The 23,338-nt window shown below is 46.3% G+C and overlaps 1 protein-coding gene across 1 annotated transcript in view; it reads right to left on the bottom strand.

Moving 5' to 3' along the window:
- Positions 1–23,338, bottom strand: part of NOP16 (NOP16 nucleolar protein) — a 24,343-nt gene extending 1,005 nt beyond the window's left edge. The window contains exons 1-4 of the mRNA XM_040405582.1: positions 23,178–23,338; positions 17,794–17,902; positions 3,839–3,887; positions 3,356–3,462 (exon numbers count right to left, since the gene is read on the bottom strand). Coding sequence (XP_040261516.1) covers positions 3,356–3,462; positions 3,839–3,887; positions 17,794–17,902; positions 23,178–23,281 — 369 coding nt within the window. The 5' untranslated portion in view covers positions 23,282–23,338. The remainder of the gene's footprint in view (positions 1–3,355; positions 3,463–3,838; positions 3,888–17,793; positions 17,903–23,177) is intronic.

The raw sequence follows: 23,338 nt of genomic DNA, 5'->3' as shown, positions 1-23,338 counted from the left end.
TCCAGAAGCTAACCCCCCCCCCCCTCACACACACACACACTTTATAAAGATATAAAAATTAGGTCCCACGAGTGACCAGGCTGCTCTGATGTGCCCACATAACCGTTCCCCTTTGCACTCTTCTGGTCCGCCTTCAACTCCTACTTTTGTCCTCCGGCGTGGATATCTTGCATGAGCTCCGGGTCCGTGCACTGTTAAGATCGGAGCTTCTGCCCATAATAGGCAGACCAGTACGCATGCACGGGCCTGACTCTTGCGCAGTTATGTGGGCACCTCGGAGAGGGGCCTGTGCACTTGTGCGAGCTAATTTGCATATCTTTATAATGTTGTTTTCAACTTCTGGTTGTGGAATAGACAAAGGTACTATTTCTATGTTGGGCAACTGTGCTAGAACGTGATATGAGTGGCCTTAAACGCTCAAAGTAGGCGACAGACCCCCTTTCAATGTGCCAAATTACACCACAATGTACTCCAAAATCTTAGTGTGGCCTAATACTATGATGCCAGAATTGTGGCACAATTTTGGTGCAAATTGTCTCAAGCTGACCCAACCAATATTTGGTATCAAGTTAGAGAAAAGTGTCTATCATGAGCCACTGTGATAAATCTGGTGCATGTCTAGACAACTAATTTTATGCCAGCTATATCTGTGTTCCTCAACTCCAGTTCTCAGGGCCCACCTACCGGTCATGATTTGAGAATATCCCATAGGCCGATTTCACACGAGCGAGTTGTACACTCCGTCCTGAACTTCCAGCACTGCTGGGGTCGCATAGCATTATATTGATTTATGCTGCTATATAACCCTTAGAGGTCTGGAATGTATTGGATAACACTGACATAATGCTGTCAGTGTTATCAAAAACATTCCAGAACTGTAAGGGTTACAAAGCATCATAAATCAATATAAATGCTATGCGACCCCAGCAGTGCTGGAAGTTCAGGATGGGAGCTGTCTTAGGGCTCATTCACATGAACGTATTTTGCGTTCCGTATACGGACTTTTTTATGCGTTCCGCATATGGAAACCTTCATTTCAATGGGTCCGCAAAAGATGCAGACAGTGTGCTGTACGCATCTGTTGCTATGTTCCGTGGCCCCGCAAAATTTATAGATCATGTCCTATTCTTGTCTGTTTTGCAGACAAGAATAGGCATTTCTATAATGGGCCTCCTGTTCTGTTCCGCAAATTGCGGAAGGCACACGGGCTGCATTAGTTTTTTTGCAGACCGCAAAAACCGGCACGGTCGTGTGAACAAGGCCTTATATTCGCGCTCCGAGTCCAGAGTGTACAACTCGCTCGTCTGAAATCGGCCATAGAATGAACACCTGTGGTAAGTCCTGATGCACTGACACTAATTATATCACCTGCTCAATACTAAGGAAATCCTAAAACATGACTGACAGGTGGGGCAATGAGGATCGACTTGTGGAACACTGATCTAGAGGATTAGTATATCAGCCCAGTATTTCAGTCTCTCTGGATGTATCAGAATGGACCCTATTTTTATTTTAAGGAGGATGTTTTTTCATCACATTATACACTTCTTGTTTCCATGGTTACAACCATTCTGCAATCCAGCAGCAGTGGCCATGCTTGCACACTATAGGAAAAAGCACCAGCGATCCCGGCCACCAGACAGGCTACCAATTTATTTTTTATTTTTTTCCTAAGGGCTCTCTCATCCAAGCGGATCCCATACATGGAATCCACTACGTGAAAGAGTGCCAAGCCCCGCTCCGGACAGCAGAGACGCTGAGCATTAACATGATTGATAATGCTCCGTGCCTCTCTGTGACCTTTATCTCACCGTGATTTTGTAGTAAAAAGATTAGAGAGGCACTGAGCATTATCAATCATGTTAATGCTCAGCGTCTCTGCTGTCCGGAACGGGGCTTGGCACTCTTTCACGCAGTGGATTACCCGCACGGCATCCGCTCATGTGAAAGAGCTCTAAAGTGTGCAAGCACGGTCACTGCTGATGGATTGCAGGGTGGTCGTAACCATGAAAAGGAGCAGTGTATAATGGGATGGAAAAATGAATACACAAGCAAAGGGAGCAATATGGACAATCACAATACATAGTCATCACGTGAGGCTTAGCCATAACAGCAGTGGGAGAGGGATAAAAAAAAAATCCAGATTTTGCACGTTTCTGAAGTTGTATTAAACAAGCCAGACACCTATTCATGTATAGAGCAGGGATCTCAAGTCTCCCGGAGGTTCAGGGAGTCTCCCGCTATTAGATAGCAGCTCCCTGACACCCGCATGTGAAACATGAAACAATATATCCCGGAAAGGTTCACTGATAACAGAGCAGAGAGATAAGAGAAGTGACAGGACACAGAGTTTAGATTACAGGTTGAATTAACCCTTTAGGGTCAAATTGGCTTCTCAAGGAGATCTATATGGTAAAGGCATCCCTTCTTCTGTCTCATTCAGTAGCTATAGAACTATTGAGAGAGATGTATTTTTTTTTTTTTTAAACACATTTAACCCTCCATTTTAATTATATTATTTACCCCAGTGTTAAATTCACCCCCCCCCCGGATGCTTGTTTTTTTTTCCTACAGTGGGGTAGATAATTACACACAGGGTTTTAAAGAATAAACTTCCTGACTCAGACCAAGAGCCGACTCAGTGAGTCAGCAAGTGAATCGAAGCATCCGCGCATGCGCATTGCGCAACCTAAGCTTCGGTTCACTTGCTTCTTGTCAGCTCAGCGAATGAACCGATTCATGTGAAAGATCTGAACTTCCCATCTCTAGTTTACTCGCAGTAAACCTTTCCAGCAACCTGTAGCAGTGTCCCCTTCTCGGCGCGTGCGCACAGTGCAAGAAGGAGCCGATGCCAGCAGTCCGCAATGACACATCAGGCTGAGCCTGTGCGCACATGCGGGATCTCAAAGCGGGAGGAGGGGGAGGGAGGGAGAGGCGGCGCTGGGCACGAACGGCGATGCATGCGGCCGGGCACCATGCATCCACCCACAGACCTCCCCTGCTTGGGCACCTTAATTCAATGATTGACAGGTTAGTAAAACCTGTTTTTCTGCAGAATAAAGCCACAAATAGCTTTTATAAGGCCACCTTAGAAATCAGAATGCTACCCTGGACATGATCAGATGTTTAGCTCACAGGGCTTATAGGTGGTGACAGAATCCCTTTAATCATATATATAAATATGATAATTTGGGGCAGGGTAATGAGCCCAGTCCTCCACACCATAGAGCAAAGTGTGCAGATACTGCATAGGTCTGGAAAATGTAATAAAAAGTTTGTGAAAGAAAACCTCCCTGAAATGAGTTTTTGCAGGTTGGGATGTCTGAGAGTATTACAGCAGCTTATCACATAATACCTTGTAATCTTCACCATAATTTTCTACCATGTGACGAACGTAATGGACCATGTCAGAGGATATGGTCATTGTTTTTTTGGATGGCAGGCTGGCTGAAGCCTTCAGTTCTGAAAGAAAAAAGTACAAATGATTTCCCAAAGAAACGCAATGCACTAAAACCACACAATGCCTTTCACACAGTAACTGCTTAGGTGTATTATACAGAAATCTCTGTATTTGTGTCAGCAGCAAGCTTCCCCTTTCAACCATGTATTAGAAAACCTAAATGACTATTTATGAGGGGTTAATAGGGTGCCTCATTAATGAAAAGTTTCACAAACTGGCTGTGCTGACCACAGCAACCAATCACAGCGCAGCTCTCATTTTTCCAGAGCAGCTCAGGAGGTGTAAGCTGAGCTCTGAATGGGCATCTTTCTCCCTGAATCTCCAGTACAAGTGTTTCTCAGGGAACAGTCCTGGTTCACCGATTTATGAGCGCCTTACCTTGTATGACATATGGCTTTCTGACAATTTTCTGTTCAGTACTTGTGCCCTATGAAGAAAGTGAAATGATCGGTTACAAAAGGTCATGAATGCTTTGTGCCATGTTGCGCTGGTTACTGCTTATAAGATGCCAGCTCTGTCTTTTACACCATGTTATCTGGCTTTTTAAGTAGCCGCTGTTTATCACGTACTCCAGCACTGTCCAATTACTAGGCCGTTGATTCACTTGGTTTATAATGAAAGGATGTTTCCGAAATGCTCCTGAAGTGCATGTCACTAGCAGCTGTACAGGGGCCTTTCTCCCACCTCAAATCTGGTTAGAAGGTGCCCGTCCACAGCCCAGGGAAACTGTGCAGAGCCTCTGCCGCCCTGTCCGCGGTCATGTGATTTAGGCCTCATGCACATGACCAGGTCCGTATTGTGGTCCGCAAACCAAGGCTCTGCAAAATATGGACACCCACCACGTGCATTCTGCAGTTTTCTCACGCCTATCAGTAGAGATGCAATTCTTGTCCGCAAAATGGACAAGAATAGGAAATGTTCTATAATTTGTGGAATGGCCACAAGGACGCAGACAGCACACAGATGACATCCCTGTGTTTGTTTGTTTTTTGCGGTCCCCAAATAAATGACTGGGCAGAGCAATCCGATTTCCCCCCCCCCCCCCACGGACCCGAAATGCAGTCATGTGCTTGAGGCCTAACTCAAGACTGCTTGCCAGCAGCAGTTCTCCACTGCCAGGTACTTTCTAACCAGTGATGATGTAAGGAATCCATCTGCACAGCTGCCAGTGACAATTTATGCACTTTAGGCTTCATGCACATGACCGTTGTTTGGGTCCGCATCCGAGCCGCCGTTTTGGCAGCTCGGATGCAGACCCATTCACTTCAATGGGACAGCAAAAGATGAGGACAGCAAAAAATAAATAAATAGAACATGTCCTATTCTTGTCCGTTTTGTGGACAAAAATAGGCATTTCTACAATGGGCTGCCCATTCCGTTCCGCAAATTGCAGAAGGCACACGGGCGGCTTCCGTTTTTTGCATATCCGCGGACCGCAATAAACGGCACAGTCGTGTGCATGAGGCCTTATAAACATTTTTAATATGTGGCCAACCCCTTTTAAAGAGTTTGCCAGATTTCGCACATTTATGACCTATCAGATCAGAGACCACAGCACTTGTCAGAGTGCTTTGTTCTCTACACTGTTTACCTGCTCGTCATAGATATTCTAGTGGCTGTGTAGTGTAATTACAGCTGCTCCATCACACTACACGGCCGCTGTAAGGTCGGCAGTGAGCAGGTAAACAGTGAAGAGAAACTTAAGCTTGTATGAGAGCTGCATTCTCTTCAAACAACTGAGCGTGGGGGGGCTGGGAGTTGGAAATTGAGGACCTGTCCTGAAAATAGCTCATCAGTATGGGAAACTGGACAATCCCTTTAAGTAAACATCCACCAATACAAATTACGATTTGAATAACAAAGCAGTCAGTTTATCAGAAGTACCAAAAGAAGATGGCCTAAAGTGTCTAACCCCTTCAGGACCAAGACAATTTTTTCATTTTGTTTATTCCCCTTCCAAGAGCATAACATTTTAACTTTTTTGTTCACATGGCCATATGAGAACTTGTGTCTTTTAATAGCTCCATTCAACTTAATGTATTGTGTATTAAAAAACTGGGGAAAAAACAAACACCCTCTTCCATTGTTTATTGGATTTGATTTTTTTTTTTTCAGTGTGCGCTAAAAATGATGTGATTACCTTATTCTGTGAAGCGATACAATTACAGAAATACAAAACAGAGGGAGATTTATCATACCTGTACGTCAGAAAACCCTAGGTTTGTGACTTTTTAAACTCCTTTTGCACAAATGGTGTTAGACAATTTCCAAATAAAAACTACATGGCAGCCCTGGCAAATTTATCGTCAATTACGCCAGTTTCCTGCAGAGAACTAGTGTGGATTTCATCATAGACACACCATCTGTCAGAGGATGCGCTTCATTTATAACCAGGCCTCCTAATAAATTAGGCTACTTTCACACTAGCGTTCAGAGCGGATCCGTCTGATGTTTCATCAGACGGACCCGCTCCTTAATGCAGACGTTTGCATCCGTTCAGAATGTATCCGTCTGCATTATAACTTAGAAAATTTTCTAAGTGTGAAAGTAGCCTGAGCGGATCCGTTCAGACTTTACATTGAAAGTCAATGGGGGACGGATCCGCTTGAAGATTGAGCCATATGGTGTCATCTTCAAGCGGATCCGTCCCCATTGACTTCCATTATAAGTCTGGACGGATCCGCTCGCCTCCGCACGGCCAGGCGGACACCCGAACGCTGCAAGCAGCGTTCAGGTGTCCGCTCACTGAGCGGAGCGGAGGCTGAACGCTGGCAGACTGATGCATTCTCAGCGGATCCGCCTCCACTCAGAATGCATTAGGGCCGGACGGCTGCGTTCGGGGCCGCTTGTGAGACCCTTCAAACGGAGCTCACGAGCGGACACCCGAACGCAGGTGTGAAAGTAGCCTTAAGCGAATCTTCCAGCAGACCTCAGGGTGGGCAGACGGTCCGGTTTTTAGACGCCTGGTCCTTTTGTCCTTTTAGTGGCTATTGAAGACGGGGAACCGCCACCATACCAATTCACTATTCCTGCTGGCGGTCACTTTATTAAGGCATCCTGATTACATATGTTTTTTCCCATGTGGAAAAACCACAGAGTGAGTGTAATACAGTACCAGCAGTGTATGAGAAACAAGTGTCAAGGATATTTAGCTTTTTTTTTTCCCCATGTGAAAAACCAGAATTAGACTTACCGGTAATTCAGTATTCCATGACTGCAACCAATTAGAGATTGACCACTGACCTCTGTAGGCTCAGGAACAGAGGTTAAATTACAGTGCTCTATAACCCAAATTATATATTTATTTTTTTGGGGAAGGGTTGGTTGTTGTGATGTCATGGTGGATTCATGGAAACTGAATTACCGGTAAGTCTAATTCCGGTTTTCCACTTCACCACCATGATGGCAACCAATTAGAAACCTAACAGATCACTTAAGGGGGGGCTATGGCCTGAAGGACCTTCCGTCCAAAAGATAGGTCGGAGGACCCCAATAAGTCTAATCTGTAGTGTTTCACGAACGTGTTTCTGCATAAGAAGAAGACATGGCTCTAGTGGAATGAGCTTTTATATTGATTGGGCAATTTAGTCCCTGAATCCTGTAGCAATCTAAGGCTGGTTTCACACTTGCGTTGTCCGGATCCGGCGTGTACTCCTTTTGCCGGAATTACACGCCGGATCCGGAAAAACGCAAGTGAACTGAAAGCATTTGAAGACGGATCCGTCTTCAAAATGCGTTCAGTGTTACTATGGCACCCAGGACGCTATTAAAGTCCTGGCTGCCATAGTAGTAGTGGGGAGCAGTATACTTGCCGTCCGTGCGGCTCCCGGGGCGCTCCAGAATGACGTCAGGGCACCCCACGCGCATGGATGACATGATCCATGCGACACGTCATCCATGAGCGTGGGGCGCCCTGACTTCACTCTGGAGCGCCCGGGGAGCCGCACGGACTGTAAGTATACTGCTCCCCACTACACTTTACCATGGCTGCCAGGACTTTAGCGTCCTGGCAGCCATGGTAACCATTCAGAAAAAGCTAAACGTCGGATCCGGCAATGCGCCGAAACGACGTTTAGCTTAAGGCCGGATCCGGATTAATACCTTTCAATGGGCATTAATTCCGGATCCGGCCTTGCGGCAAGTGTTCAGGATTTTTGGCCGGAGCAAAAAGCGCAGCATGCTGCGGTATTTTCTCCGGCCAAAAAACTTTCCGGTCCGGAACTGAAGACATCCTGATGCATCCTGAACGGATTTCTCTCCATTCAGAATGCATTAGGATAAAACTGATCAGGATTCTTCCGGCATAGAGCCCCGACGATGGAACTTGTCTCTAGGGGTTCGAAAGGTTGTCTTGTTAGGCCTTTGAGACCAGTATTTAGATCCCAAGAAGGGAGTCGTCGTCTGATTGTAGGTTTTAATCCTAGATGCAGCTTTTGATGAATCTTTTAACCCATCTATGGTTGGCCAAATCAGAATCAAAGAAAGCACTTAGGGCTGATATTTGGACCTTCAGTGTAGAGGGTCTAAGGCCCAATTCTAGGCCCCTTTGAAGAAACTGCTGAATATTAGGTTCTGAGTGATTGGGTGTGACTTTCCCTGTCCAGGAACAGAACCTTTTCTATATTCTCAGATATATGGATGTCACTTTCTTCCTGCTTGCCTTCAGAGTGGATATAACCTCCTCTAAAAGACCTTTGCGGTTCAAAATGTCAGATTCAGGATCCATGTTGTTAATTTGAAGAATTCTGGGCGAGGATGCGTTACTGGGCCCTGCGTCAGAATGTCTTTCCTGGGGGGGGGGGGGAGGATCCATGGTTTTTGTGGTGATAGTCTCTTCAATTAGGAGAACCAACTCCTTTTGGGCCAGAATGGCGTTATTAGGATCAGATTTGCTTTCTCCTGAACGGCCTTCTGTATAACTCTGGGAATTAGCTGGAACGGAGGAAAAGCTTAAGAGAGATCCCAGTCCCAGGTCTGGGAGAATGAGTCTATTGCCTCGGGCTGGTCCCTGGGATTTAGAAAGTAGAATATTGGAGTCTTTGAGTTGTCCCCTGATGCAAATAGGTCTATAGATGGACGACCATTTTTTTTTCTTTCTTACAATCAAGTTGAAAACCTGTGTTTAAACGACCATTCTCCTTGGGCTATCTTTTCCCTGCTTAGGAAATCTGCTACGCAATTTTTGCTTCCCTTTAGATGTATAGCTGATATGGACTTCACTGTATTTTCCGCCCGGGAGAATATTTTTCCCGACACATTCCCTAGTCTGACCTTGTACCTCCCTGATGTCTTAGGTAAGATATCGTTGTCACATTGTCTGAGAATATTTTTAAGTGCTGGCCCCTCAATTCCAAATAGGCTACCTTTTAAGGTTTCCCAAACTGCTCTGAGTTTGCGATAGCTGCCGACCTTTGATCCCCATCCTGTACCGCTTGCGTCTGTCTGGATTACTACTGATGGTACTTTTCGCCAGACTACTCCCTTTGCCAATCTTTTTGATTTTAGCCACCATAGGATGGAATTTTTTTTACATGTCCCGGTATCGGAAATTTGTGGTCTAGTGATGTTTGGCATTTGTCCCATTTCCTCAGTAACCAGGACTGTAGAGGTCTGTAGTGGATCTGACACCAAGGAACTGCCACGATGCAGGCTGTCATCAATCCTAAGAGACTCATAGCTCCTCTGATGGAATATGATCTTCCCAGAAATTTTCTTGTCGCTTCCTGTAATGTTTTTATTCTTTCTGGTGGAAGAAAGGATGCCTGTCTTGTAGAATCTAGGAGTATGCCTAGGAATTTTATCCTCGTGTCTGGTAATAGGACCGACATTTCTTGATCGCAAAATCTGTTTAGATCTGCTTCTATTTGATGTTTTGATTCTGATATTAATAAACAAATTGTCCAGATAAGGGACTATAGAAGTTAGTCCTCCTTTCCTCAAAAAAGCCACCATTTCCACTATCGGCTTGGTGAAGACTCTGGGTGCAGAGGAGATTCCAAAGGGGAGGGCGATAAATTGAAATTGTTCCCCATAGGGTCTTTTATGGTATTTTTGAGACTGAGCTTTGAACGGGACCTGATAGTACGCATCCTTTAAATCGATCGTGCACATTAATGCGTTCTTCCCTATCAGTGGAATGGCACTGCTCAGCGATTCCATCTTGAATTTTCTGTATATTATATGCCTGTTTAGGTCCTTTAAGTTTATTATGGTTCTGTAGGAACCATTGGGATTTCTTACAAGGAACTGGTTTGAGTAATATCCTTGTCTCCATTGAGACTGAGGTACCTGAAAAACCTACTCTCAAATTTATGAGATCCTGTACACCTGCCCATATATTTTTTGGGAGTATATTTGAGGAATGGTAAGTAACACGGAACCTTGTGGGAGGGGGAGAGGAAAATTTCTATTTTGTAACCCTCTTTTATTATGTTTATGGCCCAGGGGTTTTAAGTTATTGACTCCCATTGAGGAACAAACCCTTTTAGTCTCCCCCCTATCCTGGTGTCATTGTCTGTCTTCTTATTTTGGGGATTAAAGAGAGAACCTCTACCGCGCCCCCCCCCCCCCTTTCTGGTAACTCCATCGTCCTGTTTTACCCTTCCCCCGATAAGACCTTTCCTGATTTTTGGGACGAAAGGGCAATTTCCTCCTAGGGGGTCTCTCTTCAGGGAACCCTTTTTTCTTACCTGTGGCCTTTTCTACTATCTTGTCCAGGACTGGCCCAAACACATACTCTCCGGAGAAGAGAAATTGAACATAATTTCATTTTAGACATTTTATCTCCTGCCCAGGACTTCATCCAGAGTGCTCTCCTAGCAGCGTTTGATAATGCTGCGTCTTTTGCCGAAAACCTGACTGTTTCCGCGGAAGCGTCTGCTAAAAATCCCGTAGCTGACCGTAGTAAGGGAAGAGACTCTATTATTTCTTCCCTTGGAGTTTTATTAGCTAGATGTTTCTCTAGTTCATTTAGCCAGAGGTACATTGACCTGGCCACTGATGTAGCTGCAGTTTTTATACTATACATGGCTGCCTCCCAGGATTTTCGCAAGAGGCTATCAGCTTTTCTCTAAATGGGGTCTTTTAGCTGAGTGGAGTCCTCAAAGTGTAGTGATGTTTGTTTTTTTTATTAACTTTTGCCACCTGTATATCAAATTTTGGAATTCCATTAAAAACCTCTGACTCAGTGGGATCAAATGAGTCTATTCCTAAACTTTTTTCGGTTTGCCCATTCATCCATTACAATCTCTTTAATGTATTCATTAATGGGGAAGACTCTAGATCTTTTAGTCTTAAGTCCACCAAAAATTTCCCTCTTGTACCAAATGGGGTTTCTGAATATCTTCTATCCTCATTGTATTTCGGACTGCTTTTAAAAGGTCATTCATTTCTTCAGTGGAGAAATAAAATTTTTTTGATTCCTCTACCACCTTTCCTTATGATAAGGGATTTTCATCATCCCATATTTTGGACGAGGAAGCTTCATCTTCCAACCCCTCAGATTCTGAAGAGGAACCCTTCGCTAATTTCTGGTGTTTGGGAGGTTGAGGTCCAATGGTCTCCTCACGGAATGATAACTTCCTCGTGGATCATTGATCTGAATTCCTGCATAATAGATGGTTGTTTCTCTCTTACAATTCCCGCTATACACTCCTAGTTTAGTATAGCATTGGAAGTTTAGTATAGCATTGGATGCATTTATTACTTATTTTGGGCATTTTCAAAGCCACTTTAGAGACCTGTAGTAAGAGAGTAGGACCATCAGTGCAGAATATCTTAAAGGGAGTCTGTCACCTACATATGGCCATATACAGTGCTTACATTGCCCTATAGCACACCTATACATGAATGTAATGGTACCTTTTTGTCTTTAGACTTGCAGAAGCTGGAAAAACAAACTTTAATATGCAAATGAGCACTCGCAAGTGCCTAGGGGCGGTGTTCACTGTGTTGGTGCCCAGGCTGCCCTGCCTTTTTCATTGTTGCCCAGCCTCTGCATATGCCCGCCCTCCTATTCCCTTGCGTCATCCTAAGGTCCGGCCGAGATCCCACGACTGTGCACTGCCTTGCCGGGCCGGAGCATGCGCACTGTGATGCCCATTGTTGGCACAGCATCGCTTTAACTATTGCGCATGCTCCGGCGAACGGCTGGTTTTGCGCCGTTCACCAGAGCATGCGCAGTAGTTAAAGTGATGCCGTGCCAACAATGGGCATCGCAGTGCACATGCTCCGGCCGGCAGTGCACAGTCGCGGGATCTCGGCCGGACCTTAGGATGACGCAAGTGAATCGCGGGGCCCGACATCTTTTTTCCGGCACAGCTCGAGAGACCTGTAGAGCGGATCTCACTCACGCTGGGCCCTGGACTTAAAACCACTTCCGGGTATGCGCATGCGTCCCGACCCGCACGGCACTTGCGTCAATGCTCGCTAGTCTCGCCAGGAGATAGGAGGCAGATGGCAGCATCAGGGTAGGCTCCTGACACCCTATCCACAATGGGAATTATACTTACCTGATCCCTGCCACTGGTTTTGGCTCCGCGGGGCACCTGGCCGCGGTGATGTGTCATTCATGCATCATGTCACTGGTCACATGATGAATGGTAAAAAGTCACCGCTGTGGTTAGTCATTGACTGCAGCAGCCATGTGACCCATGTCAAATGGGATGTTCACGCAGGAAGGCCCAGGAACAGCGGCAGAGCCAGGGGAGAAAAGGACCCTGAAACCCAACAGTGCGTTCAGCCAAGTATGATTCCTATGGCAAGTCTAGCCATGCTAGAGAGGGGTGGGGTTTGCCAGAAAGGCCCTTGCGGGTGAACAACCCCTTTAAAGTAGCACTCCAGGAATTTTTTCTATATAGTGTAACATGGGCCATTATGAAAGCAGTTTTCTGGGAGTTCAATATTAATGGTCTGTCCTCAGCACAGGTTACTAATATCAGATCAATGGGGGAGGGGGTCTGACTCCCACCACCCCTACAGCGCTTCTTCATAGTCCACTGATGTTATGGCCTGTTTGCAGCTTAGTCCCCTTAAAGGGGTTGTCCGGGTTCAGAGCTGAACCCGGACATCCCTCCATTTTCACCCCGGCAGCCCCCCTGACAAGAGCAGTTCATGCTCCGATGCTCTCCTTTGCCCTGCGCTAAATTGCGCAGGGCAAAGGCATTTTTTGGAGTTCCGGTGACGTACCGGGGCTCTCTATGGGGCTGCCAGGAACCCCGGTGACGTCATCGGCACTGATGGGCAGGATTTAGCTCTGCCCTAGCCAGTAAAACGGCTAGGGCAGAGCTAAAGCCCGCCCCTCAGAGCCGGTGACGTCACCAAACACATTGCCGGGTGGAAGTTACCGCCCGGCAGTGTGTTATTGAAAACAAAAGAGCCAGTGCCCTGCGCGATCTAGCGCAGGGCAAGGAGCATGAGACGCTCCGATGCTAGCCTCAGGGGGGGTGCCTGGGTTCAGAGCTGAACCTGGACATACCCTTAAGGTAAATGGGCCTAGGCTGCAATACCAAGCACCACCACTACAAAATGAACAGCACTGTGCTTGGTATACTGTGACGAGGCCCCCACCAATCAGATATCGATTACCTATTCTGAGGCCGGAAAACCCTTTTAAAGAATACAATACAAATTGCACATCATCATATAAAACAGATATACACAAGCTTCTAAGTTGTCTACCATTTTGATTCCTTCTTCCACTCAGATATGGTTTTCCTAATGAGTCCTACATTTCCCAGAGAGAGGGGGTGGAGTCTCACCACACTGCATTGCTGAGTCAGTGACAGCTGTTGTTCCTTCACACTGCAGGGACTCCATGTTTTCCTATGTGATGCATCTTGAGCCTGTCTGCCCTCACATGCAGGAGACCAGTGTGAAGCTACATCTCGTACAACTAACTTGGAGTAGGGTTGTAGCCAGGGCTGTGGAGTTTTAGTCTGAGTCGGGGGAAATTTTGGGTACCTGGAGTCTGAGTCGGCAAACAATGCACCGACTCCTACTAAATTTAGATTGGAATAAAAAAAAAAAGCAAGTTTAAATGTCCCAATTCACAAAAAGTTATAATTAATGACTTCTCTACTGTAAGAATAAAGACCAATGCATGCAGTGCCTCACGTAACCGCAAAACGAACACGTTAAGTGACCGTGAAGAAGCATGCTTTTTATGTGCTTCACTATATGGCACGCAACGCACAATTAGGAGCTGCAATACTTATACTTTCCATAGTGTGTTCTGCTTTTACAGGGAACGCAGCGTCCATGTGTAACCTAGCCTCTCACTGATAAGGGATTAAATAAATATGTTTTTTGCAGGACTAGAGAGTGAGACACTTGTATAAGTGAAGGGAATGGAGGGCCAATAGTTCAAGACTGAAGCTGTAAACCATTGGAAAAACTGCTGTCATTTAGCTAAGGCTATAAAAACGTGTAAACTCTGATTGTTAGCTTAAACTTTAAACATGACTATGGGATTCTACTAGGGAAATCATGTTTTAGAATAAATGCCCCGTCCTGGATCCTCCCACTGCCCGATCTTCAGCAGCAGATAAATTCCTGTAAAGATCCTGTTCCTGATGTTTATGCCTGCTGCGACTATCCAGCCACTTGATTGATTAATAAAAAAAAAATTAATAAAACTTTGTTTTCATTGTGTTTGTCTTTTGCTTAAACTGTGCAATACAGTAGACTGTTGGCTTCCCAGCCAGTAGTCCTGTGGTAGGTTGCGTTTCTTTCCCTCAAGGAATGTATAAAATACATTTGCATATTAATACAGAGGAGGAGGAGTCGGGGAGTCGGAAGTACATAAAACTGAGGAGTCGGAACATTTATCTACCGACTCCACAGCCCTGGTTGTAGCGTGTATCGAATGATCGATACCCAATTTATACTTTTGTACCGGTATCTATTCGATACCGGGATTTGACATTTACCGATACTAGGCTGCACTACTGTGCAGTCTAGTATCAGAGAACATGGTGCACACTGCTCTCAGCACGCGCCATGTTCTCCTCAGCAGCACAGGGGAGAAGGAGTCTCTCCCCCCCCCCCCCCCGTGCTGCTGCTGCCAATAAGAAGAGAGAGGGGCGGAGGAGGGAAGGGGCTGTGGCCACTGCGCCACCAAAGATGATAACTCGCCCATTAATACAGATATAGGCGGTGGGTGCCGGCGGCAGAATCACATAGCCGGCACCTGACCTCTATGACAGGGCACTGCAATCCGCGGCAGTTAACCAGTCAGGTTCGGCACCGGAGGGGTTAACTGCTGCAGACTGCAGTGCCCTGTCATAGAGGTCGGGTGCCAGCTATGTGATTCTGCCGCCGACACCCGCCTCCTGTATTTGTATTAAAAGGTTACTTATCTTCATTGGTGGCGCAGTGCGCACCCCTTCCCCAGTACTAAAATCATTAGTGGTCCAGTGCACCACCCCAAACATTATAATCATTGGTGGCAGTGGCCACAGGGTCCCCTCCCCTCCATTCATTGGTGGTGCAGTGGCAGCTTCTGATCGGAGCCCCAGCAGTGTAATCCAGGGGGCTCTGATCAGTTACCATGGCAGCAATGGTAATCTCCTTGCTGCTGTGTGTACTATACACAGGGCAACAGGGAGAGAGTGTGAAGTCCTATTCACCCTAATAGAGATCTATTAGGGTGCATAGGACAAGGGATTAAAAGATCCCAGGTTCTAGCCCCTAAGGGGGGAAATAGTTATTAAATAAAATAATAATAATAAAAAAAAACACAAATATTTAAGTATAAATCACCCCTTTTTACATATAAAATATATAAACAATAAATAAACATATCTCCACGTCGGAAAAGTCTAAACTATTAAAATATTAAAAAAAATATCTCCTATGTGGAGAAAAATAAATAAAAACAGCGCAATTTGCCATTTTTTAGTCACCATGTCCCCCCAAAAAATAGGATCTGACGGTTCAATTATGGGCCGGACGTTCCATAAAATGCAGAATGCAAGCTGCTTTTTTGGGGTTTTATTTTTTTTGCATGGTGTCAAGTATAGCAATCTAATCAATATTTTGGTATCGAAACAACCCTACACTGGAGATAGTATAGACAGGTAGTGAGTCAGGAGGTTTATATAACTGCAGCTAATCATTGCATACACTTACCTACTAAATATTAGCGCATGCCGAGAGGCGGCAGGACTAAAAGTACTACATGTCGTACTTTTAGTCCAGCCGCCTCTTGCATGCACTGCCGTGTTGCCCCTGGAACTCTGCCCCGCCCCCATTATAGTCAATGGGGCCGTAGCGGTAATCCGAGGGCACGCGTGCACTAGCGGCAGGGCGGATCTGACAGGCTGTTTACCCGCCGGAACAGCCTATCGGAGGTCCTTGCCGCTAGTGTGAAAGTACCCTTACAAGGCCTCAGAGGTGTGAATGGGAAGCAGGTGTGTTAAATTTGGTGTTATCGCTCTCACATTCTCTCATACTGGTCACTGGAAGTTCAACATGGCACCTCATGGCAAAGAACTCTCTGAGGATCTGAAAAAAAGAATTGTTGCTCTACATAAAGATGGCCTAGCCCAGTGATGGCTAACCTATGGCACTCCAGCTGTGGTGAAACTAAGGCTCCTAGCATGCTCCATTCATTTCTATGGACTTTTGAGAACAGGCAAGCAAGTGTGCTGGATCTTGGGAGTTGTAGTTTTGCCACAGCTCAAGTGCCAGAGGTTAGCCATCACAGGCTTAGGCTATAAGAAGAATGCCAACACCCTGAAACTGAGCTGCAGCACGGTGGCCAAGACCATACAGCAGTTTAACAAGACAGGTTCCACTAAGAACGAACCTCGCCATGGTCGACCAAAAAAGTTGAGTGCACGTGCTCAGCGTCATATGCAGAAGTTGTCTTTTAAAAAAAAAGTGCTGCCAGCATTGCCGCAGAGGTTAAGGGAGTGGGGTTGTCAGTCTGTCAGTGCTCAGACCATACGCTGCAACCTGCATCAAATTGGTCTGCATGGCTGTCATCCCAGAAGGAAGCCTCTTCTAAAGATGATGCATAAGAAAGCCCGCAAACAGTTTGCTGAAGACAAGCAGACTAAGCACATGGATTACTGGAACCATGTCCTGTAGTCTGATGAGACCAAGATAAACTTATTTGGTTCAGATGTTGTCAAGCGTGTGTGGTGGCAACTAGGTGAGGAGTACAAAGACAAGTGTGTCTTGCCTACTCTACTGTCAAGAATGGTGGTGGTTTGGAGCTGTATGAGTGCTGCCGGCTGTGGGAAATTGGACGCAGGGCAGTATTCAGTATTCCAACATGATGATAACCCCAAACACACCTCCAAGACAACCACTGCCTTGCTAAAGAAACTGAGGGTAAAGGTGCTGGACTGGCCAAGCATGTCTCCAGACCTAAACCCTATTGAGCATCTGTGGGGAATGCTCAAACGGAAGGTGGAGGGGAGAAAGGTCTCTAACAACCACCAGCTCAGTGATGTCATCATGGAAGAGGATTCCAGTGGCAACCTGTGAAGCTCTTGTGAACTCCATGCCCAAGAGATAAGGCAGTGCTGGAAAATAATGGTGGCCACACAAAATATTAACCCTTTTAGCATTTTCACTTAAGGGTGTACTCACTTTTGTTGCCAGCGGTTTAGACATTAATGGCTGTGTGTTGAGTTATTTTGAGGGCACACCAAATTTACACTGTTATACAGGCTGTACACTGACTATTTTACATTGTATCAAAGTGTCATATCTTCAGTGTTGTCCCAATAAAGATAGAATAAAATATTTACAAAAACGTGAGGGGTGCATATCTTCAGTAGAATTCTATGCACACAGGGAAATAAAGAGGAACCAGTAGGGTGGGGAAAGGCTGCTGGGAGGGTAGGAAATAGGTGGCAGTAATTTCAGTTAGGCTTAGTTCACATCAGCGTTCAGCCTTTCCGTTCTCCTGCTCCGTTATAGGAGCAGGAGAACGGAAAGGACGGATTCGGCACATAACTGAGCCGAATGGAGCCTACGGACGTCATGTCCTGCATGCACAACTTTTGTCTCCGCTCCAAAATCATCTTCTGAGCGGAAACCTAACGGACCCCATTATAGTCTATGAGGTCCGTAGGCTCCGTTCGGCTCAGTTATGTGCAGAATCCGTCCTTTCCGTTTTCCTGCTCGAGAACGGAAAGGCTGAACACTGATGTGAACTCAGCCTTACTCGTGTGCAACTTTAATGCTTTCTTACAGTGAGTAAAAAATATTAAAAAAAGTTGCGACCACCACAAAAAATAAATAAATAAAAAAATTCCAACCAAATACCCAGTGTTTACAGTCAAGATTATCCCTGTGTTTCTTATTCCAGTAATACTTACTGCGTCTGCACGGATTGGGAGAGCCTTGTTTGGGTCAAAAGCAAGGCCCATTTCGGCCAGATTTGAAGCTACAGACCTGTTGTCGTCCCAAGCTTTTCTGATTTCATCACTGGAATTAAAACATTACATCAATTTTGGCTGGTTCACATACTTTGTATATACCGCACACTACTTACAGAATCAAACACCCAAAAGATAGTAAACTTTGTCATGTTAGTACTTTATTTTTATATTGTGCAGCTGACAATGACACCAAACACACAATGTCATTAAGAACTATCTTTAGCGTAAAGAAGGAGTCCTGGAAGTAATGATATGGCCACCACAGAGCCTTGATCTCATCATCGAGCCTATCTGGGATTACACAAAGAGAAAGAAGGATCTGCACAAGCCTACATCAACACAAGATCTGTGGTTATTTTTCCAAGATGTTTGGAACAACCTCCCTTTTGAGTTCCTTCAAAAACAGTGTCCAAGCGTACCTAGAAGGATTGGTGCTGTTTTGAAGGCAAAGGGTGGTCATACCAAATATTGATTGGATTTAGATTTCTCTTTCGTTCATTCACTTTGTATATTGTTAATAGGTAAAAATAAACTATTAATACTTCCTATATTTGAAAGCCTTCTTAGGCCGAGTTCACATATCAGTTATTGTGAGCCAAAACCAGGGGTGGGTCAAAAAACATTATACCTTATCTCTGAGTAGGCTACACTACTGGCTTTGGCTCATAATGACTGATCAAAAACTGAAAACTTTTGCACAGTAATAAATAACATACACAGAGCTTACACTCTGTGCACCTATCACACAGGTCAGAAGACAACAGCATGTGGGGGAGAAACACTGTTCTACATGACATTATAGACTTCTGTAGAGTTTATATCTGCCATGGGGCAAACACTGTACTGGGCATCAAAAGGGCCCTATCTGTCAGGGGCAGGAGTGATACAACAGGCTATGCTAGGGGCACACCCTCCAGACACCTAGTCCACAATGTGCCAAGCATCTGCTCTATGTAGACTTCTAGGGCAAACAGAACCCCTTAGCCCAAGAAAACAAGAGATCGGAGGCAGGAATGACTACTGCACAATAATGAAAGCATCCAAAGAGCCTTAGCTTACTGATATTTGGGGCTTTTGATTAGTCTCCAGCTGAATGTTTATGGATCACAAAGTCAAGCAATTAGTCCTGCCTTGTTTTATTATTATTTTTTTAGGATGAATTCAGACATAGTCTCAAGTTCCCAGGGTTTTTGTCTCCCCCCTGAGCCGGGCCACTCTGCTAGGGTTACCCCTGTCTCATGGGTATCAGTCACTCTCATAGCAGGCCACAGTGCCGGGAAGTCTCTCACTATTATAAGTTTGTTGTGTAAATTTGGGGCAACTGCCACTTTGTGAGTCCATCTGCCAGCCCCTGTGGTTAGAGACACCAGGGTGGTGGGATAGTCTTAAGTCTCCATGGATGCACATGACCCCAACTTTCCGGCCTGTATACTCCACTGACCGTACCAGGGGAGCCCTTACTAGGGACACCAGACTCCCTGAGCCCAGCAGAGCATCCGCTGGCGTGTATCCTACCTCCACCTGGCACAGGTGGTTTAGAGTTTTTGGGGTACCTGCTGCACACAGCGACTGACAGTAGCCATAGTTAGTATCCATGGGTTCCACCTGATGGGGACAGTCAGTTCCTACTTGACCCGGTTACTGACACCGCCAGCAGACTATCGGAGCCAGGTCTGTAGAGGGTACAGCGGTTTTACTGGCCCAGCATATTCAAAGAAGTGGAAGAGTTTTGTAAGTCTTGCCCGAACTGCCAGATAACTAGCCCCAAGACACATTTCCGTAGTCCCCTAGTACCTCTCCTGATTATCGAAGTACCGTTTGACCGAATAGCTATGGACCTCATAGGCCCAGTACCGAAGTCCGCCAGAGGGCATCAACACATCTTAATCATTCTAGACTATGCCACTCGGTACCCAGAGGTGGTGCCACTGCGACATACATCGGCCAAACTCATAGCTAAGGAGTTAATGGAGATGTTTTCCCGATTAGGACTACCTAAAGAGGTTCTGACCGACCAAGGGACCCCTTTTATGTCCAAGGTGATGAGGGAACTCTATAAGTTGCTGCACATAGAACTACGGACGTCCGTTTATCATCCGCAAACTGACAGTCTGGTACAACGGTTTAACCAAACATAATAAAATATGTTGAAAAAAGTAGTGTCTAAAGATGGGAAGGACTGGGACCTCCTTCTGCCCTATCTCATGTTCGAAGCGCGAGAGGCACCCCAGGCCTCTACTGCGTTCTTTCCCTGCAAACTGCTATATGGCAGACACCCTCGCGGTCTCTTGGACGTGGCCAAAGAGGCATGGGAACAACAACCCACTCCACATAAAAGTGTCATTGAGTACGTTACCCAGATGCAGGATCGGATAGAGACAGTGTTGCCTTTTGTTAGGGAGCATATGGAGGCAGCTCAGCGAGCCCGGGTAATTGGGTTTTGGTTCTGGTACCGACTGTGAACAGTAAGTTCCCGGCTAGGTGGCAGGGGCCCTACGAGGTACTCGAGAAAATTGGAGATGTAAACTACAAGGTACACCAGCCAGGGCAGCGAAAGACAGAGCAAGTTTACCATGTGAATTTACTCAAACCGTGGAAAGATAGGGAAACCTGTAAAGAAGACAGCCCGCGGCCGGGTTTTCTAGGAGAAGAGGTGCCGGCCCCTCTGGCTGATGCAAGAGAGGCGGCTGCCACAGTAAAAATTGCTGACAGCCTCTCCCCTAAACAGGCTCAGGAGACCAGGGAGTTTGTTAGTCGGAACACGGATGGGTTCTCGGACCTCCCTGGACGCACTTCCATAATCCAGCATGACATTGTCACTGAGCCTCAGGAAAAAATATGATTAAAACCATACCAGGTACCCGAGGCTCGGCGGCAAGCCATATTGGAGGAGGTGCAGCTAATGTTGAGGAGTCAAAAAGTGAGTGGGCCAGTCTTATAGTATTGATACCCAAGCCGGACGGGACATTGCTGTTTTTTAATGACTTTCAAAAACTTAACGAGGTTTCCAAATTTGATGCGTATCCCAAGCCCCGGGTGGATGAGCTCATCGAGAGGTTAGGACAAGCCCGGTATTTTCCTGTTTTGGACCTCACCAAAGGGTACTGGCAGGTGCCCTTAACGGAGGCTGCCAAAAGAGAAAACTGCCTTCATCACGCCTGAGGCGCTGTACCAATATAAGGTCTTACCCTTTGGTCTGCATGGCGCCCCCACCACTTTTCAGCGACTAATGGACATTGTGCTTCGTCCACATCGTCAGTACGCTTTGGCTTACCTGGACGATATTGTCATCCACAGTACCGACTGGGAAAGTCACCTACCCAAAGTGCAGGCTGTAGTGGACTCCCTTCGGAAAGCTGGCCTTACCGGCAACCCCAAAAAATGTGGGATAGGGTTAGATGAGACTAAGTACCTGGGGTAAGTCATTGGGCACGGAGTCATCAAACCCCAAGTGAACAAAATAGAGGCGATATGGAATTGGCCCCGACCTGTCACCACTAGGCAAATAAAGTAATTCCTGGGAATGGTGAGCTATTACATGAGGTTTGTTCCCCACTTTGCTACTCTAGCCGCGCCCTTGACAGGGCTCTTGAAGGGACGAAAATGAATGATGGTTCGCTGGGATGATCGGGCGGAAGAGGCTTTTGCCACTTTGAAGTCGGCCCTGTGTGGGTCACTGGTTTTAGTGACGCCTAACTTCAAGAGGGAGTTTGTGGTACAAACGGATGCCTCCGAAGTATGCCTCGGTGCTGTACTGTCTCAGGAAGTAAACTGGGAGGAGCATCCCGTTGTCTTCCTAAGCCGCAAGCTCACCCCAGTCGAAAGCAGGTACAGTATAGCGGAGAGAGAGTGCCTGGCTATCAAGTGGGCACTGGAGTCTCTCAGCTACTATTTGTTGGGGAGAAAGTTCCGCCTGCTGACCGACCACTCCCCTCTCAAGTGGATGAGCCAGGCCAAAGACAGGAATGCCCGGGTCACCAGATGGTTTTTATCTACATAGAACTTTAAGTTCTTGGTAGAACACAGAGCAGGCCGGTTGCAGGGAAACGCGGATGCCCTGTCCCGGGTGCATTGTCTGGCTTGTGTCCACCCCCTCAGGGTGGAACTAAGGGGGGGGGGGGAGGCTGGGTGTATATGTGACACAGTGAGGGGTTGTGTCTGGCAAGGCAGGCATCTGTCAGCAGATTTGTACCTATTAAACTGGCTGACCTGTTACATGTGCACTTGGCAGATGAAGGCATCTGTGTTGGTCTCATGTTCATATGTGTCCACATTGCTGATAAAATGAAGTTTTAATGTATGCAAATGAGGCTCTGTTCTCTCTGCACGCTGACTGGCTTTAGGAGAAGTCAGGGCCAGGCATGATCACGTCTGGTCCAGTTAATCAAAGTGCAGTGGGTTCTGCAGTTGCAGAGAAAACTGAGCTTCTAGGAGTAACGGCAATGCCCCCATTGCTCCTGGAGCAGTGATCAGCAACCTCCAGCACTCTAGATGTGGTGAAACTACAACTCCCAGAATGCTCCATTCACATCTGTTGGAGTTCTGACAACAGCCAAACAAGTGTGCATGCTGGGAGTGGTAGTTTCACCACAGTTGGAGTGTCAGAGGTTGAGGATTCCTGTTCTAGAGTCTCATGCATATATAAAACATTTTTCTCAGAAATGCAGGCACATATGCCAAGCTGCCAAGTGCACATGTAACAGGTCAGCCAGCTTCATAGGTACAAATCTGCTGCCAGATGCCCTTTAACCATACCCAGTAGTTTATATTTACACGATTAAAGCAGTTGTATAATGTATAAAAAAATTGGGTCTGCTGCCCCTCCAGTTTTAGGGCTGATTCACACGACTGTGTTCAGTCCCGGAAACACGGTCAATATGTCGGCCACGGCTCCCCTGCCCAAAACTGACTGCATGATAGGGTTTTATGATAGTCAGTTCCTATCTGAGGGCGGGCCTGTTCTACTGGACTCACACCATCATGTCAGTACAGTACATTAGACCCGCCATCAGACAGGAGTTGAGTGCACCACTATGATACAGTCTGGGAGATGCTGTTTCCAGGATAATCTGAACCGAGCCTTATTCATAGGGTGCGTCTAATATTGAAGCTCCATTGAATCCAAAAAATAAGCTCAGCCGCAATACCAAACACAGCCTACAGACAGGAGGGGCGCTGCCTCTGGAAAATAAAGCCTCAGGATTAGAGGAGACATGACCAGATGGCAGCAGGAAGCGATCTACCAGATCTATGGCCACCCTGCTGACGGTGACTCACTACTGCATGGGGCACCTCAGGGGCACACAAAACGCCGTCCTCACCATGCGATACGCGGCGCGTCCTTCTTCCTCGCTCTGCGCTTCAGCTTCTTTCTGTTAACGCTGTATTTGAAGGTGTTCTTTCGCGTCTTCCTTACTTTTCCCATCTTGTTTCCCTGTACAGTAACGAAACAGGACACACGTGGTCTGGTCTCTGGTCGCGT

This window comes from Bufo bufo, chromosome 1 (genome assembly GCF_905171765.1).
Source record: "Bufo bufo chromosome 1, aBufBuf1.1, whole genome shotgun sequence".
In the NCBI taxonomy this organism is placed as follows: domain Eukaryota; kingdom Metazoa; phylum Chordata; class Amphibia; order Anura; family Bufonidae; genus Bufo; species Bufo bufo.
The sequence above is the reverse complement of the archived record's forward strand: the minus strand, read 5'-3'. Positions and strand labels throughout refer to the sequence as shown.